This window comes from Pristis pectinata, chromosome 5 (assembly GCF_009764475.1).
Source record: "Pristis pectinata isolate sPriPec2 chromosome 5, sPriPec2.1.pri, whole genome shotgun sequence".
NCBI classification, from domain to species: Eukaryota; Metazoa; Chordata; class Chondrichthyes; order Rhinopristiformes; family Pristidae; genus Pristis; species Pristis pectinata.
Genome location: NC_067409.1, coordinates 62,847,693 through 62,867,870, shown reverse-complemented (window position 1 = coordinate 62,867,870; position 20,178 = coordinate 62,847,693). Strand labels below are relative to the sequence as shown.

The 20,178-nt window shown below is 40.0% G+C and overlaps 1 protein-coding gene across 1 annotated transcript in view; it reads left to right on the top strand.

Moving 5' to 3' along the window:
• Positions 1-20,178, top strand: part of dgkb (diacylglycerol kinase, beta) — a 589,337-nt gene that overhangs the window by 193,152 nt on the left and 376,007 nt on the right. The window contains exon 4 of the mRNA XM_052015544.1: positions 10,696-10,716. Coding sequence (XP_051871504.1) covers positions 10,696-10,716 — 21 coding nt within the window. The remainder of the gene's footprint in view (positions 1-10,695; positions 10,717-20,178) is intronic.

Below are 20,178 nucleotides of genomic sequence, written 5' to 3'. Positions count from 1 at the left end.
GAGACTGTGCCCTCAGTTCCTAGACTCTCCCACTAACATAAACTTCCTCTCCATGTCAACTCAACCCAGGCCTGGTAGAATTACAGAATTATTACAGAATCTGAATCAGGTTTATTATCACTGACATATGTTGTGAAATTTGTTGTTTTGCAGCAGCAGTATAGTGCAAGACATAAAGATATAAAAATTACTCTAAGTTACAAAAATAAAGAAATAGTGCAAAAGATTAATAACGATGTAGTGTCCATGAACCGTTCAGAAATCTGATGGTGGAGAGGAAGAAGCTGTTCCTGAAATGTTGAGTGTGGGTCTTCAGGAACAGCTTCAGTGTACCTCCTCCCTGATGGTAGTAATGTGGAAGGCATGTCCCGGGGAGGCTATTGAGTTGCATCAGCTCCAAATTGAACAAATCTGTCAATCCCTCTCTTGAGCACTATCCTAAAGCCCTGCAAATTATTCTCTCTATGTGCCTATCCAGTTCTCACTTTTTGCTTTTTGCCCTAAACTTTAAAACTGTGCTGTGGTCTTTGAATGATGGGAGTGCCTTCCCTTTCTTTACCCTCTCTAAACCAGCCACCATCTTGTGCACCTCTTTCAAATCTCCTCTCAAACTTGTTTGATCCCAGGAGAATAATCCCGGCTTCTTCATTTTAAACTTATATCTGATATCCCTCATCCCCAGAACCATTCTAGGAAGTCTTAATTGGAATCTTCATGTCTTTCCAAGAGATTAGTGACAAGAACAGGGTCAATAAATCAGTGTTTTGTACATGTTCAAAATGACTTGTCTGCTTTTATATTCTAAGCAACATTTATGAAACTTGGGATTCTGTATGCTTTACACCATGTTCTTTGATTTTCAAAGATTTGTGCATTTCTGCATCCGTCAGAACTGTGCCGTTTAGTCAATGTCGTTTCTCATTCTTTCTGACAAAGTACATTTCTTCACACTTGCCATTGTCTTCCCACTCAGCCAGCCTATCTATCTGCTCTGCAGTCTATTGATACCTTCCTCAATGTTTGTCATGCTTCCAAGCATTCTGTCAATGGCAATCTTGGAAATTCTGCTCTGTGTATCCATCTCTAAATCATTCATATAAATCATGTCAAACAGTCCCAGAACTGATTCCTGATGAACGCCACTGTCCACCATCCTTCAATCTGAAAAACAAATACTTACCATTATTCTTTGTTTTTTGTCTTGAAGCCCAATTCCTATTCACTCTGCTACTGACCAGTATTTCCACAGTAACTAACCTTTTGTGTGGGACTTAATCAAACACCTCCTTAAAGTCATGCAGATGATTTGGATTGCATTTTCTTCATCAACCTTTTTCTATTATCTCATAAGTTCATTGAGCCTATTTGCCTTTAACAAATGTGTGCTAGACCTCCTGTGTCAATTCAAATTCTCCAAGTGTCTATTAATGTTTTCTAAGATGATTATTTCAATAAACCTCCCCACAACTAGAGTCAAACTAACTGGCCTGTGGTTGCCTGGCCTGTCCTTGCACCTCTTTTTTTTTTGGACAAGAGTGATACAGCAGCCACTTTCCAGTCCTCTTCCTGGATGTAGGGGTGTGAGAAGATTATGGCAAGTCCTTCTGCAACTTCCACACTACATTCTTTGGAAAGCTAGGATGCCTTCCATCTGGATCTGGCTATGTTTTGTAAGCATTGTTAGCCCGTACTGAACATGCTGCTTATTAATTTTACCACATCCATTATCTCTACAACTTTACATTTCACTGAGAATTTGACAGCCTCCTCTTCCTGTGTATGGAATGATATTAAGCATTCACTTAATATTAGCTATGCCAGCAGCCCCTGTGCATAGATAACCTTCTTTATCACTAACCTGCCCCAATTCTCCTCTTACTATCCTATCTAAAGATCACCGTTGGATTTAAAACAATAAGCCGTTGCTATATGGTGACTATCGTCTTTATGGACAGGCACCTGCCTGCAATATTCCCTACAGTGTGACATTTGAACAGGTATTCTGAGATGAGATGGTACCCATAAAATCCATAACAAGCACTCACATGATCTGCAGCTATTCAGTCCTATGCTGTCATTTAGCCATCATGTTTCCCCTGAAGCAACTTATGCATATGCCATACAACTTATGCTGCATGAAAAATACGGCGCCTCCATTATCATCTCTATGGGCCTATTTCCTGCTTGCACTTCGGAATTGTTCTTCAGCAGAACTGCCTTGTATTTTAAGCGCCATCTTCAGACTGGCAACTCTTCAACTTGTTCCCTCAAGTATATCAAATAGTTGTGCTCAAGTTCTCTCATCAGCCATTAAGTATACCAAGCGGTCCTGCAATGCCTGATTTAAAATGTCTGGAAATTGCATCCTTTTGCTAGTGTCTCTAGGCAGACCATGTATTCACCAAAGGTTTTCTCTGGTTGTGTCTACCAAACTTGTACTCTGGAAAATCTTTGACAGCGCTAGGGTAAAATGCCCCTTTGGGGTTAAAATTATGTCCTTATATCATTTCTTATATCAGTCCTCATCCATACCCCATGATGCTGTAGATTTGCCAACTCTCATTTGTCTTTTGTCCTACCAATAATAACAATATTAAATTCCTCCCACATTACTCCCCATTTTCTCATTTTGTGCTCTCACTCACGATCTCAACCATATTGTTTGCCATTACTTATGGAGTCTGTTTGTATCATTCAAACTCACCTGCATGTCCAGCACCCTGCTATTATTACTGCTCTATCTAGTGACCTCCATTCTCTGTTTACTTTGCATGATATCACTGTCTGCTACTTCCTCAGGTTGCAATATCCCAAACTCAATGCTATTGTGATGGTCGTTGCAGTTTTTTGTTGCTGCTTAGGTCAAAAGGACATCTTTTCTTGAAGGTAGTAACTCTCAATTAATCAGCAGTGTTTGGTGCAACAATCTATCAAAGCCGTATCATATAATACATTCACTATAAAGGAAATTCAGTGATGAATATGTGAAGAAATGAGGGTTAAAAAAAGTTATCAGTTTTGGTTTGTTGTGTGCACAGGACTCTGGACTGGAATTAAAAACATAAATGGGATTTCTGCTCCTTTTCTGGCATAGTTGTGGTTGCAGTGTAAGAGCAGCTTCAAAGAATCCACTTTAATATCTTAACTACACTATAACAGTGACTGTTCTAATTAGTTGACTGTAGAACAATTTGGGACATCCTGAGGATGTGAAGGTATCAGAGAAAATGTTAGGCTAAAATAGTTCCTTTGTAAGGGTACACAAAGTTATTGAACTTCCCTGACAGGAGGTGTAGAGAAAGGAAATGACAATAATGCAAGACATTGACACGGTCATGATAACCAGCATATTAGGATGGGGTAGCGCTTACAAAATTAAAGGCTTTTTATCTGAGTGCATGCACAAAATAAATGAGTTGATGGCACATATAAAAATTAATGAGTATGATCTGATAGCCATTATGGAGATGTGCTTGCAAAAATAGGAACTGAATATTCATTTTTTTTTATGTTTAGGAAGGAAAGGCAGAAGGAAGAAGGTGGAAAACACGATGATGCTGGAGGAACTTCCTCCAGCATCATCGTGTTTTTCATCTAGATTCCAGCATCTGCAGTCCTTTGTTTCTCGAGGAAAAATGTGTGATAGGATAAATAAATAACAAACAATAAATATAATTAAATTTAATAAAAGATGTGATCACTTCTATGGTGAGGAGTGATATTGACTCAGAAATTTGAGATGTAAAATCTGTTCAGGTGGAGATGAAAATCTTTAAGGATTAGGAGTCACTGATGGAAGTAGCAAATAGCCCCCAGTCAGAAGATACACTGAAGCATGGAGTATGAATCAGGAAATAAGGGGGTTGTAAGAAAGATGATGCAATTATCATATAGATTTGGACAAATCAACTTGGCAAAGGTAATCTAGAGGATCAACTCACAGTATGTAATCAAGGTGGTTTCTTAGAGCAATGCATTGAGGAAACCAAAGGGGGAGCAGGCTATTTTGGGTCTGGTACTGACCGGATCAAATCTCAGCAAAGGTATGTTCCAGTGAGAAAGTAGGGCTCTACGATGACAATGCACCTTCTGTGGCTAAAGAGATTAAAGGTTTGTATCAAAATGAAAGACAACAGCGGGAAAATTAGTGGGAAGGCCAGAGGATTGAGATTAGAAACCAGCAAAGGATCAAAAAGATAAAGAGGGAGATGATGGAGTATAAATGTAAATTAGCAAATAATCAAAAAAAGTTAGTAACTGCTTCTTAGGGGATATAAAAAGGAAGAGAGTAGCTATGTAAACATTGGTCCCTTAGTAGATGGGATTGGAAATTTGGAAATGTTAACAGAAAATGGCAAAGATTCTAAATAATTGTTTTGGATCAGCCTCTATAGTAGAAAATGGTAAGAATATCCCAATAATAATAGACAATGAAGGAGCAAAAGGAAGGAAGGAACTTGAAACAATCTCTGTCACTACAAAAAAGTACTGGAGCAAAGTAGTGGGACTGAAGGCCAATAAGTCCCCTGACCTTCTGACCTGCATTATGAAGTCTTAAAGAAGTAGCTCCTGAGACAGTGGATATGTTGATTGTAATCTACCAAAATGTCTTGAGCTGCCAAAGACTGAAAAACTGCAAACTGATGCCACCAGTCAAAGCTGGAAAGAGACAAAAAGCAGGAAACTATAGGCCAGTTTGTTGAATTTCTGTCATTGGGAAATGCTGGAGTCCACTATTCAGGAGGTAATGGCAGGACATTTAGAAATTTGTAAGGCAATCATACAGAATCAATATGGTTGTATTGAAAGGGAAATTGTGTTTTGAAAATTTGAGGATATAACAAACAGGGTGGATAAAAGGGAACGGTAGATGTATTGTATGTGCATTTCCAGAAGGCATGCGATATGGTGCCACATAGGTGAGTGTGCATTAGAGTTGGGGGTAATATATTAGCCTAGGTGGAGCGTGGGTGATTAAAGAAAACAGAATCAGGAGAAATGAGTCATTTTTGAATGAGTCATTGCCAATCGGTAACAGCTGCTATGAGCCATTTCTGGGGTCTTAACTATTTACAATCTATATTGATGTCTTGGATGAAGGTACTGTCTACTTCAGCCGTATTTGCTAATGAAATACATTATTGGACTAATGGATTCACACATTGTGGGGAGCTTCTGGACTATTCTGCTCAGTAAAACATATTTTACTTTTTGTGGCACTGAATGGTTTGTTAATATTGAGTATATTTTAAAAACCTGTTTCACTTCGAAGAATTGCTTTCTTGCATTCCCATAAAGAATTGTTTTGTGTCTGCATGTTTTCAACATCAATTTCAACTTTGTTAATTTCTCTTTTTAAAAAAAAGTCCTATGCAATCTATGTCTGAACTGAAAGTCTCATGAACCCAACTGTACACTAAAACCTCAGATGTGACTGAGCCAGAACAGCCATTTTGTCCACTTCTTCTGCTCTTGAACTTGAACTTTTTTTTCCCTTCAGCTTTACAATGTGATGACTAAATTAAACCAATGATGGACAATGCTAGATTTGAAAGCCACAGACACATTTGTTTGACCTTTCTATTCACCTTGTGTGCTAAAAATTATTAATATTACATTTAAAGTGAAAAGCATTACTTTTGTAAAGACTCATCATGCATATTTAATGGAAAAGGTTGCCATGTGTGATATCATAAGACTCTTTTTAGTGCATGTTTACTTAAATGGCTGTACACTCTGATTAAAGTAATGACAACCCCATGCTCAGCAAGGTTCTGACATATTAGACTGATCTGTAGTTTTCTCATCCCACTGCACACACACTTAAAATCACGCTGCTGGTCACATGGTATCTGCCCTCAGTTGTGCTGGTTTTTGCCCAGACTATTTGCCAGGAGTCTCTCAGGTTGCTCTGTTTTCATCCTTCTTATCCTGGTACCTGCTTTAGGTAGGCCAGTGTTGTGCTCAGCAATGCCTTTGGCGCTTTAAACTGCCACAATGCTACTGAAGCTGATGCTGACCTTTCTGCTGACATGCAGCTAAGTCTTTGAAGAATTTCCCTTGTCATACTCAAATTCAATCTCTCAAATGTCCTTCCTCACTGTTGTGTGTAATCTATGCATGCTTCCCCTACTCTGTGGATGACACGGAGAACAAAAAGTAATACAGAGAATGGCTAGAATGTGCTAACTGCTATATTCAACACTCTAATGGCACCACACCTGTGTGCTTATGACATTCATTTACATGCATTACAATAACAGGAATAGCATGGTAATCTGTGTAATGCATAGCCTGGATCATCTCTATGCTTTGACTATATAATTTGCTTTTTTTTCCCTTCAGCTTTACAATGTGATGACTAAATTAAACCAATGATGGACAATGCTAGATTTGAAAGCCACAGACACATTTGTTTGACCTTTCTATTCACCTTGTGTGCTAAAAATTATTAATATTACATTTAAGGTGAAAAGCATTACTTTTGTAAAGACTCATCGTGCATATTTAATGGAAAAGGTTGCCATGTGTGGGTTTTACATGCTTTCCAATTTTTGTTGAGCAGAAGACTGAACTGATGATCAAATAAACACTATTCCACATCAGGGATCCTTGTCAATGCAACTGCAAACTTATTGAAATGTAAAAAAGAGGAGGATATAAAACAAGTGTGGAGTGATGCATTTTGTGAAGTTAAACCAGAGCAGGACATACATAGTGAATGGCAGAACCCTGGGGTGTGCTGTTGAATGGAATGACCTTGCAGTACAAGTGCATAGTTCCCTGAAAATAGGAACAGAGGTAGACAGGGTGATGAGGAAGGTATACAACATGCTTGCCTTTGACAGCCAAGGCACTGAATATAAAAGTTGGGATATCACGTTACAGTTGTACATAACATTGGTTAGGCTGCATTAGGAGTGCTATGTCAGTGAAGGATGTGATTGAGTTAGAGATGATACAGAAAAAATTCACAAGAATGTTGCTTGAGGGATTGAGTTGTCAGGAGAGATTGGATAGGCTTGGTCTGTTTCTCCTGGAGCGAAGAAGGTTGAGAGGTGATGTGATAGAGGTATATAATGTTATGAGAGGCATAAATAGGGTAGATATAAATAGGGTGTCTGTTTCCCTTGGTAGAGGTGTCTAAAATTAGAGGGCATAGGAGACACAAAGGACTACAGATGCTGTAATCTGGAGCAAAAAACAAACTGCTGAAGGAACTTAGTGGGTCAGGCAGCATCTATGGAGGCAGAGGGATGGTTGATGTTTTGGGTTGAGACCCTGCATCAGGACTTGGGACAAAGGTTTACAGTGAAAGGGAGGATGTTTACAGGGGATCTGAGAGGTAAATTTTTCTTGCGAAGTGTAGTTGATATTTGGAATGAGCAGCTAGAGGAGATGGTGGAGGCAGGAACAGTAACAACATTTAGGAGGTGTCTGGACAGATCCTTGAATGCCCAAGGCATAGAAGGATATGGAATTAATGCAGGCAGATGAGACTAGTATGGACAGACATGGTGGTCAGCATAGACATGGTGGGCCAAAGGGCCTGTTTCTATGCTGTACAACTCTGAGTTAACAGTCTATTCCAGGTATTTGCCAAACCTTCTCCACCCCTCATATCCCCTCTGTATGTCTTCCCCCTTGCCTAAATCTATGTCCTTAAATGTTATCTATTTCTGATATGGAGAAAAATTTCCTGCAATCTTCCCTATCTACAACCCCTCAATTTTATATACCTCAATCATATCCTCTCTCATCCTCCTCTGCTCCAAGGAGAAAAGACTTAGTTTCTGTAGTTTCTCTTCATAACCAAATTGCTCCATCCCAGGCAACATCCTGGTGAATCTCCTTTGCACCCTCTCCAGCACTATCACATCCTTCCTATAGCATGGCAATAAAAGCTACACGCAGTACTCCAGCTGACCATATCCTCCCTACTTCTGTATTCAATGCCCCAACTAATGAAGGCCAATATCCCATATGCCTTTCTAACCACATTGACTACTTGCATTGCCACCTTCGATGATTCTGTGGATGTACTCTGAGGTCCCTCTGTTTCTCAATACTCTCATGGTGTCTGTCTTGGCCTTGTTAGTGCTCCCAAAATGCAAGCCCTATCCCTGTCTTTCCTTGGATAACTTGATTTTAAATTATTGAAATTTACTTTGGGAAAAAATGTATCAAACCTTGAGCCTGCTTTACCACTTAATAAGATCACACCTAGTATGATTGTAAACTTATTTCTACTCACAGTATCAGTCCCCTCATAATTTTGCTCTCTTCGATTTAGATTCCACTCAGTCTCCTCTGTTCCAAAGGAAACAGCCATTGCTTATCCAATCTTCTTTCAGATCTACTGTTTTTCAATCCTGACAACATCCTCTTAAAATTGTTGGCACCCTCCGTAGTGCAATCGATAATGTGGTAACCAGAAATGTACACAGTATTCAAGCTGTGGTCAAACTAGCTTTGTGTGCAATTTTAGCATAACCTTCTTGCTATAATATTGCATACCTCAGCTAATAAAGGAAAATAACCCGTATGCCTTTTGAAACACCATATTGACTTAGTTTGCTACCTGTAAGGATCTATACACATACACACTGAGGTCCCTTTGTTCCTCCACATCACTAAGTATCTTCCTGTTTATTCTGTACTCTCTTGGCTTGCTGCATCTTCTTAAATTCATTACCTCCCACTTGTCTGGATTACATAAGATGTGGCATACTTCTGTTCAACTCATCAGACCATCAATGTCTTCCTGCAGTCTAAAATTTACATCCTCTCTATCAAACATGGTCCAATTTTTGTATCATCCATGCTGTCATTTTTAAAGCCATCTGAAAGGCTTGCAAGTAAGTTTAATTAACGGAGTCTCCCAACACAGCATCCTGGGGCTATTTCTATGAATGAGGCCTGGCTTTAGTAATGCATCTAAGGCACAATGAGAACATTCGTGAAACTGGAGTTGCACTGAACACAACCTTTTCTTAAAATTACATGATTTATTTTGAACCATTTATGTTGATGTTGGAAGAATCGCAGCAAAAAAGGTGATAAATCCAGGCCAAATAATTCCAATAGAAAGTTTTCCATACCTGCCACATGTAGGCAATTCAGTTCCCTGAAGGCAAAATGTTTATAATTTTATCCTTTACAATCTCAAATGAATTTATTTTTAATCATCTTCATCGCTCTGACCAATCTGGCAATCAAATCTCAACAAAACAGCCCTTGGGCTGAGCACTGGTGGTGGAATAAATGATATTTCTGTGTTGAGAACCGTGAGACCATTAATTTCACTGCAAAAGAGTCAGCCCAGATTTATTCACTTAAAATATTCCACTTTCACTTTAGTGACCTGATAATCAATATCATAAGAACAGAATACTTCAAGGCAAAACAATAGTCCTTCTGCGATTAAGACACATGAAGAGTGAAATCAATACATTTTTGTTCAGCAATGATAGTGAGGGAAATGAGAAAAGGTGGTTAAGTGGAGATGAGGTACAGATCAGACGTCCTCAAGAATGATAGAATAAGCTCGAGGGGCAACTTTGGCTGATTCTACTTGGCCGAGGACAGGGGGGTCTGTGGGGGTTAACTTTTATAAAATTCACAGTTGGTAAAATTATGAATATAACAATGCTGCAGTTCAGAATTGTTGAGTGTGCTAGGTGTGAAAAAGATTTTGATGCCCTGAATGGTTTGTGTATTTATGAATTGCAACAGTTTATTGCATCAGGTGCTGTGCATCTTTTAAATGTCTAAATTAACTGACAGTGTGAACCAGTGCATATGGGTTTAAAGATTTTCTTCTGTTGCAACTCATTCTGAAATGCGAGAGTTCAAAATTTTTGAGAACATGTTTTAAATCGGATCTGGGTCTGTGTTCTGGAACCAAGGTATTTATATAAGTGGGACTCAGTGCCAATGGAATGTCTGGTGTGGCCTAGTGATATCAGTCTGAAGGCTGTTGTTTAAGTGCTGCCTCTAAGAGCTGAGTTGCAAATACAGGCTGATACTCTAGTGTAGCCTATCAGAGATGTCATTTTTAGGATGAGATGTTAAGCTGAAGCATTGGAGGTGGTTGCAGGAATAAGCATCATGTTGCCTCAGACATTCAATGAAATCATGACCGATCATTATGGACTGAAGGACCTTGTCCTGTACAATACTGTTTGATGACTAACTTTTTTTTAACTTCAGGGCCACTTTCCTGGTCATTCTGACTGACATTAAAAAAAAACCCATGGCATGATTTTAAGGAAGACCAAGGGGCTTCTGCCAATCTGTGGCCCAACATTTATCACCTAATTAACTTCACTAAAACAGCTGATCTGGACGGTATCACAGTGTTGTTTGTGAGAGTTTGCTGTGTATGAATTGACTGCCATTATAAAGTGGCTGCAGATAAATATTTTTAAAAAATGACTGTAAAGCACATTGGCATTTCTTAAAAGCATGAAGGGTACTGCACAAGACACATTTGCTTTATTTGTATCACATTGTTGGTTATAAATCTCTCCCCTAACAGTTCCTTATAGTTGATAACCTCAATCTCTACTTGAAATGAGCACATGACTTGTCACTGTGTATAATGCTCTTTTCCTTCCATCTTGTTCAAATTCTTTAAATATCATCACTTGTACTAACCTATTACTTTCTCTTTTTCCCTGAACTACTACTCAGAAGGAGGATATTCTCAGTCAAGTAAGTGTTACATATTTAAGAATGCACTGTGTTTTGTGATGGGGGAATAGTGTGAGAGCAGCTGTGTGTCTTGCTGCTTATGGGCATAAGGACCATTACATGTGTTTGTGTAGGGTAAGAATTGAGAAATTAAGATTATTGTGATCAGCTTCAGTACTGATGGCTTATTGAGGATAATGGTAAGCTGCTGACCCAAAACACCAGGCTCAATCCCTAACTGTGTTCACTGATCACAGAAGTGGCATTGAAGCTTGATTTCACTGTTTTTGTGTTCTGCAGGAAAAAAATGATTCTGGGTACAAAGAGAGAAAGCTGGAAATACTCAGCTAGTCAGGTAGTGCCTGTGGAAAGAGTTAACATTACAGTCCATTAGAATTGGTAGATTTCCAGCATCTAAGGGTTTTTGCTTTACAATGTCTGGAGACTGTTGTTTTGATTGTTATCCAATAATTTTTGCTGGATTTCAACGTTGAACATAGGGTGAAATCACTTTCAGTGAAATTGACTGTTCATGCTCAGTCAAGTTTCATCAGTGAATAATGCTCACAATTAGCACCAATGTAAGTTCTAGCACAATTAATTGTCAATCTTTACCGGAGGGAAGAGAGAGAAACTTTGTTAGAGAGGATCAATATTTTCCTTATTCCTCTTCTGCCTTAAAGATCTATAGATTTTAACATTTTATTTGACCATAAATTTGCAAATGTCTCATGCACAGTTCTTTGAAACAGATCACCTGATGTGAAAATTAATTGCATATATTGCTACAATGAGATATTTGTAGATATTATTGTTTATTTATATTAGGGGGAAGTACAAGCAACAAAACCCAAAAAGAAGTCAAGTGTTGAAAACACAAAACTGGTGGTTCATCTCCTTGAGATTTAATGGGTTGATCCCTTTAATCAAAAAAATTGAATTTTATGTTAAAAGTAAAGGTTTATTTAATTATAAATACATGGTCTAAAATTAATAGATTTATTTAAAAAATAATGCTTAGATCCCATCACCCATACTGTCCACCCTTTCACTTAATCAAAAATAGATGTGAAGATCATTTCAATGTAGATGGTTTTGGCTAAGCAATCATTCACCATGGAGTTGCTGTCCATGTTTTCATACTTACGGTATTGTTAAGAGGCAAATATATGTCCACAATTACCCTTATTTTGATGATCCTTGCAGGTTTATTTTCATATTCCTTTGTAAAGCTCTGTTTGTCATTCTTTGTTTTTCACTTCTCTCCCAGTTCCTACGATCTGCTATTTTACCTCTACTTATCCTTGGTTTTGGCAAGTGAACCTCTTACCCCTTGGAGGTGAAAACTGGTCCTCTTTCATATTAAATTCTTTTATTGAAGGTCTCTGAATGCTGTTTTGTGATTTTTATCCATTGGCAGCTACTGTGACTGGTTGTGTTGAAGTCAGCCTTATCCAAATCAATAACCTAACTAACTATTCCACAATTCATCCTTTTGAACACTACATTGAGTTTAATTGTATTGTGATTGCTGCTAGAAGATGTTCACATACTATTCGACTAACTGAATCAGGCTCATTATTCATAACTAAATCTAATTTAGCCTTTTCCCTTGTTGGTACTATGGCATAATGTTGCAGAAAATTATTGTAGACATACTCCAGAAATTTATTACCATTCCATTGTCAGCAAATTTATTTATCCCAGGTAAATCAAAATCCCCCATTAAAATTGCTGGCTACATACGAAGAAGCTCAACCACCTTACCATTTCCTCTCTTACTCTGTTTATCCCATCCAGCATTTCATACGCCTTCTCCTTTAACTACACTTTGTGTATTGTTCTCCTCCCCTCAGCCTCCACACCTCTACATCTCCAACTCTCTTTTGTAACAAAAGGCACTGTGTTAATTAAGGACCAAACTAACACTTTCAGTCTCCACACACAATAATTCCCTGCCTTCCATTTCATCTGTCTTCTGAATCAATGCTAGGGTACTCATACCCCTATCAAACTCATCTCAGCAGTACTGAGAAACCTCGATGGCAATGTGTTAATCCACTTCTCTCACAGTTCAGGACAATTTTTATACGTAATTGAATTAAGACATCTTTGTTTTTATGGCAGCCATTTGGAAAGCTACATTGAAGAAACACTTCTGCTTTATTTATATTGGCAGTGCTTACTATATCATGGAACTTAGAGTCTTTAAACGTCAAAATGAGACTGAGAAACCTCCCAGTGAAAGGCAGTTATTGCCAAGATTAGACTGTTTATAATTATTATTGGCCTTGCATGCAATTAAACTAATTCCATTTCATCATCCTTATTTATATTAAAATATATTAAAATACTTCTTTCTGATTATTTCCTGAGTGGTGCACTCAGGTTTAAATCTGCAGGTTAATTACTAGATAACACACAGCTGTAATTTTTGAATTGACTGTTGAATAAATCCGAATGTTAGTCTAGCACTTTGGGTTCCACAAGAGAATCTCAATATAATATATTCTTCAATTTGCCTAATATGCATATTTTGTCTTTTTGAACTCTAAAGCCAAAGTTTGGGTTCAAAGCCTGGCTTTCAAACATTGCTAAATTAGTTTCAAAGTGCCACCTGGTGCCCTCTTCTAACATTTAGATTTTCTGCAGCAGGAAGGACCCCACTGCTACTATTTAAAAGGAACATCAGTTACTTTCAAGTTGGTTGCTGATTAAATTTGATTGGGTGTTGCTACAATTCTTTTATGACTTGGTGTTTCTTCATATTTACATACAACATAGGAGGACTCCATTCAACCCATTGAGTCTATGCCTACTTTCAGAGTAATCCCATCAAAGCCATTATTGCACATAACCTATTCTTTCTCAAAGACCCATTGATTCCACCTTGATCTCCCACCGCCCCCCATACAAGGTGAGTACATGTCATTCTCTCTTACCACAGACAGTTAGGATGTGGTCCTATTTTTGCTGGAATGCAACCTTCCTCTTGATGACAGGTGTCTTTGACTGAGACACACTGGCTTGTGGGTGTTGTAGTCAACTCTGCGATGTGTATCCACCAAGGAAGATTCCACTGTCTCATTCTTCAGCCGGTTTGTGATCAAAGCGAATGCATTACCCATTGCCCAGTATTCTGCTAGCAGTTATAATGATTGCCCTGTGCTACCTACATTTGAGACACCATGACAAACCAAAGGAAAGCCACTAGGAGATCAGAAGTTTCTGCTGAAGACACATGCCTCAGGACTGAAATACGTACTTGATCAAAGCTAAGCTAAGCTACAATGATAAATGTGATCCAGCAACCTACTAACCTGCTCTTGCTGCATCACATCACCCTCTAACCATAAAGGTTCATGGTGAGACTCTGGAAACCTTGGACCACTTCCCATATCTCAGGAACCACCTCTCAGCGAAGGCAGATGATGAAATCCACTGCCTTCAATGCGCCAGCACAACCTTTACCTGGGCCCCAGCTATGCCTGCCTTTTCGTCGGCTATGTGGAACAGTCCATGTTCCAAGCCTGCACTGGTAATGCTCCCCAACTCCTTCTGCTTCCTGCACCCATGCTGAGCATGTCAATTTCATCAACTTTTTCCTCCAACTTCCACCCTGCTCTCAAATTTACTTGGTCCATCTCTGACACCTCTTTCCTCTTTCTGGATCTCTCTGTCTCCATCTCCGAAGACAGATTAACCACAGACATCTTTTACAAACCCACTGACTCCCAGTTACTTTGACTACACCTCTTCCCACTCTGTCACTTGCGAGGATGCCACCCCCTTCTCCCAGTTCCTCCACCTTTGTTGCATCTTTCCATTCCTGGACATCAGAGTTGTCCCTTTTTTTTCAGTAAACCGGGTTTCCGTTCCACCACCATCAAAGCAGCCCTCACCCGCATCTTCTCTATTTCCTGTATGTCTGCCCTTGCCCAATCCACCCCCCCAACTCCCCCCTCCCTCAACATAACAGGGACAGGGTTCCTCTTGTCCTCACCTGCCACCCCACAAGCCTTCACATTTAACACATCATTCTCCACAACTCCCATCATCTCCAATGGGATCCTACCATCAGGCACATCTTCCCCTCCCACTTTCTCTCCGCTTTCCTCAGCGATCACTTTCCCCGTGACTCCCTTGTCCACTGGTCCCTCCCCATTGATGACCCTCCTGGCAATTACCCCTGCAACCGCACTAAGTGCTACACCTGTCCCTACACCTCCTCCCTCCCTACCATTCAGGGCTCCAGACAGTCCTTCCAGGTGAGGCACCCCTTCACATGTGAATCCGAGGGTATCATTTATTGCATCTGGTGCTCCCAGTGCTGCCTTGTCTACATCGGTGAGACCCAATGCAGATTGGGTGACCACTTCGTCGAGCATCTTCACTCTGTCTGCTGCAAAAGCAAGGACCTCCTGGTGGCCAGCCATTTCAATCCCACATCCCACTTCCATACTGACATGTTTATCCATGGCCGCCTCTACTGCCACATTGAGGCCAGACACAGGTTGGAGGAACAACACCTCATATTCCGTCTTGGTAGTCTGCAACCTGACGGCCTCCACATCGATTTCTCTAACTTCCTGTAACCCTCCTCTCTTCACTATTTTTAACCTCCTTTTTTTCCACTTTTTTCCACTTTTTCCCCCTTAGCCCCCCACCTTTGTTTTCCCTCATTCCTGTGGAACCCTCACCCCTTCCCTTTCCCCTCCCCCGCCCTCATGACCTGCCCATCTATTCTCCGCCTCCTTCCATGGTCTACTGCCCTCTCCTACTGGATTTCTTCTTCATCAGCCCTTTGCCTCTTCTACCTATTACCACTCAGCTTGTTACATCACTCCTTTTCACCCACCGACCACCCCCCCCCCCACCCAGTTACCTTCTTCCCTCATCTGGACTTGCCTATCACCGGCCAGCTTGTGCTCCTCTCACTCCCCTGACCTGCCCTCTTGCTTTCCATTCCTGATGAAGGGTCTCGACCCGAAACATTGACTGTTTATTTCCCTCCATAGATGCTGCCTGACCTGGTGAATTCCTCCAGCATTTTGTGTGTGTTGCTCCAGCACAACCTATGATTGATTGAGGAAAAGAGTATTGGAAGACCAAGTCTTGAGACCAGGTAAAATTGATGGTCCATCATGCAGCAGTGATCCTTGCGCTCCCACGTGCTGCTGAAACTTGGACTACTTACAGCAGGTACCTCAAGACACTGGGAAAAATACCAGCGTCATAGAGGTATACAGCATGGAAACAGGCCCTTCAGCCCAACTTGTCCATGCTGACCAAGATATACATCCGAGCAAGTCCTATTTTCCTGCTTTTGACTCATATCCCTCCAAAGCCTCTACAAAATCCTTCAAATTCACAGGAAGAAAAACTGAACCAAAATTGATATCCATTTCCAGGCCAATATCTCCAGTATTGAGGCCCTATTAGACATTTGGCTGTGTTGGACAAGCCACGTCATTAACGAACGCAGTGCAAGACTGCTGAAATAGACACTGTATTCTGAGATATGTCATGGGAAGAAATTACCAGGTCGATAGAATAAAATGTGATCAAAGTCTCCTTTGGGGAACAAAAAACCTCCAACATCCCTTCTAACTCCTGGGAATCTCTGGCCCATGACTACTCAGAGTGGAGAAGGAACATCTGGGATGCTCTTGAAAACTTTGAGGCCATGTACTTGAACACACAGAAGTCCCGGTAAAGGGCACAAGGAGCGAGCCGCCTTATGAGTCACCGAGCCACCCACCGTGTCAGCCTCCACCTGCCCCATTTGTGGAGGAGTCTGTAGTGCCCACAATGGCCTCATTAGCCATCTTGGAAAAGGAAAACCCGGACTGGGAGTGAGGCATCCTTGATTCTGAGGGACTTCCCAGGAAGAAGACTGATGCTAGTGATGCAGTTGATGGGATGTGACATTTTAAGATGCATTTTATATTATGTCATTGAGCTCTTGTTGGATTGTAACAAGGTTTTTGACCCCTGTCCTGACTGCCACAACCATCTCTTTGCATTGTGTGCCTGCGAGACCTCCTGATCCCTTGCCAATAATTTGCATCTCTTCTCTACTTCTCTATGTTCAGTGAATGTAAGAGAACAATGTTGTGCCTTCTGTCTCACACAGTGTCATTTCTCGTCAGAATGGGTTCCAGAACGCCTGCCGCCACTACTGCAGTGACATTGTTCCTCTTGTTTAAGGGATGCAGGCCCATTTAAGCAGTGGTAGCAATACACAACAATGTCTCCCCTACTGAGATTTAAGCCAATGACCAGTGGCATTAGGGCTGGCCGCATGCAGCGATCATGTAAATGTAGAGGCAGCACAAAGTTTTCTCCTTGCATTCCATTTCATGCTTTCCACAGCTAACTATGTTCAGACTTTTAATTATGGAGATGGTCTCAAAGGGCACTAGTTTCTTGCATAGAAGAATGCATTTAATCATTGTGCTGGTACTTTGCTGGAGTGGGCCAAATGTTTTGCTGTCTCCCAGACCTCCTCCTGAATCTTTGAAATGTGCCCCTGTGGAAATGATTTTAGTCCAATAGTCAATGGTGTTCCAAATAACTTAGTTTCATACTGCTTGTGTGCATGCTTTGACATGAATGGCAGGAAGTTATTTTGCTGTAAACTGAGCCCAACCATTTACTCGATTGTGTAATGTATTGTCAGTCCTTGGCACAGTGAATATGGAGTTAAAGCAAGGGGCGGCACGGTAGTGTAGCGGTTAGCGCGACGCTATTACAGTGCCAGCGATCGGGGTTCGATTCCCGTTGCTGTCTGTAAGGAGTTTGTACGTTCTCCCGTGTCTGCATGGGTTTCCTCCGGGTGCTCCGGTTTCCTCCCACATTGCAAAGACGTACGGGTAGGATATTTTGGGTTTAAAATGGGTGGCGCGGACTCATTGGGCCGGAAGGGCGTGTTACCATGCTGTAAGTAAAATTTAAGAAATTTAAATTTAAAAAAAAACATGTAGCCTAGCTTATTGTGATAAATGAACTATGCAAGATTTTGCACTGTAGACTTCAAAGGCTTGTAATTCACTGGACATTTCAACCTGCTTACCTGCTTGTTTTGTTTGCTGGGCTCAAACTGTGATTGGAAAATGGAAAATTGGATTGTTTCAGCAGCTCATTATTGTCCCTGGTTCTAAGGAGATTGAACATTTCACACATCTTCCCACAAATTGACGAGTTTCAGAATGACCTATGCCTTTAATACATGTGGTTCTCTTCAAAGTATATGCTTATCTAGAAGTTCTATTTGAGTTAAAGGCACACATTTCAATTTACTTCATGTCATTTTCTTAGCAGAAATTTTGGAGGCGTCTCTCAGGCTAACTTTCTCCAAAATTGATAGGTATAATCCATGCTTGACCTCCCAATACTTCATTCAAATGTTTGTTAGGCATTCCAGAGCTCCAGAGCCCACAGTGCTGGAGTTATCATTCGACTTTCCATCTGACTGGAGGATCATCAGTACTGAACCTAATCATGTACTGATTTGGCAGATGGAGTATTGTATAATGTGTTCAAGATTTATTGATGATACCAGGTTGGATGTACTGAATAACATTTATATTTAAGTCACAGAACATAGAACATACAACATACAGCAGTACAGCACAGGAATAGGCCCTTCAGCACATTATGTCTACACTGACCATGATGACAAATTAAATTAGTCCCATCTATCTGCACATGATCCATGTCTCTCCATTCCCTGCCTGTTCATGTGCCTGTCTAAATGCTTCTTAACCATTACTATTGCATCTGCTTCCACCACTTCCTCTGGCAGTCTGTCCCAGGCTCCTACCACTGTGTTTTTGAAAAGAAACTTACCTCATAAATCTCCTTTAAACTTTCCCACTCTGATTTTAAAGCTATGCCTTTTCATATTTGACATTTCTACCTTGGGGGAAAAAGAATCTGATTACCCACCCTATTTATGCCTCTCGTATTTTTATATACTTCTATCGAGTCACCTCTCAACCTCCAACACTCAGGAAAAAAACAGTCCAAGATTGTCCAACCTCTCCTTATAGCTGATACACTCCAATCCAGGCAAAATCCCGGTTAACCACCCCTGTACTCTCTCCAAAGCCTCTGCATCCTTCCTATAATGTGGCAACCAGTCATTGGACTGCGGGGTGGCAGATGAAGTTTGACACGAGTAAATATAAAGCACAATAGGTGTGAAGATCAATTTGGAGGAGTGGAATGGAATGAGAAATGAGTAGGGTCTCACCTAGAGAGTATGTAACGAAGATTTGAAAGTCTAGCACCATGTCATGTGTCATGTACAGTTTTCCCACTGGAGGTAGGTATGAATGGCATTGTGTTGTTCTCTTCAAATAAGTCGTCGTACTGAAATGGTGAAAGATTGTGTGTGTGTCGGGGTTTTGAGTCTGGTAAAGAATAGTGTAGGGACAACTATAATGCTGAGAAGTTAAGCTTAGTCGGTGTTGGGTCAAAATTAAGGCATTTTTTTATGCAGCTTCTACTTCTGTTCTTCATTGCCAACCTATCATAAATTGGAGCAGCATGAGAAATGAATGGAATCCTTGGAATTTAATGTCTGCCTGGTTTTATCTTTGTATATCCAACTGCCAAGATATCTAAAGGAGGTTGAAATCAACCACATCTGGTTCAAATTGATTTTTTATTATTATTTCTGAACATAATATAATTAAGCAATTCCATTTTTGTGACCTCTTTTGCAACATTCCATAAATATAAGGCCACCAAGGTCCCTCCCTCAAACTCTCAGCCTCCAGGATATTGGCTTCTTGGACCAGCCATAGTAATTGCTGGGAAACTTAAAGTTGGATTTGTTGTTCTATAAGTTAAATAATAGAAATCATTCTTCTGAGCTAGTTTATGTAGAATAATCAGTTGAGTTTTGCAGTTCCAGTGTTTGATGTCTAAGTACTTAAGCTGGCATGGAGCTATTTCTAATTATCATTTGTGCATTATATGGGTGTATATATATGTATAAATAAAATATTATAGGTAAGCATGTCAGTCACAGATGTGCTTTTTACAAAATTACCTGCTCTTCAAAACCTTCTACTGCATTTTGTGAGTAATTCGGAATGAGGTAATTATGACGTTGTTAGATCTTTGGCTGAGTAATGTGATAAAGGAATGCACATTGGTTCACAATTGAAACATCTGTTACAGAAAAAGATATTACTGCTTTCCAGATATATTATGTAACTTGCATAAATTAAAGCTTAACTTTATTTAAAGAATGACAAATATAAGACCAACTTTTAACAAAAAAAATTTATCACATTGTAAAATGTGATAATCAAGATGATTGCAACTAATGAATAGAAGATTTTCACACTGAAAAACAAAAAAAACCTTGGATTTCAACTGGAGTTATAGAGGCCATTATTTTGAATGCAAGCTATTTTCTAGTATTTTTTATTATTTTCTCCGAGAGTGACTGTTGTTTATTTTACCTCT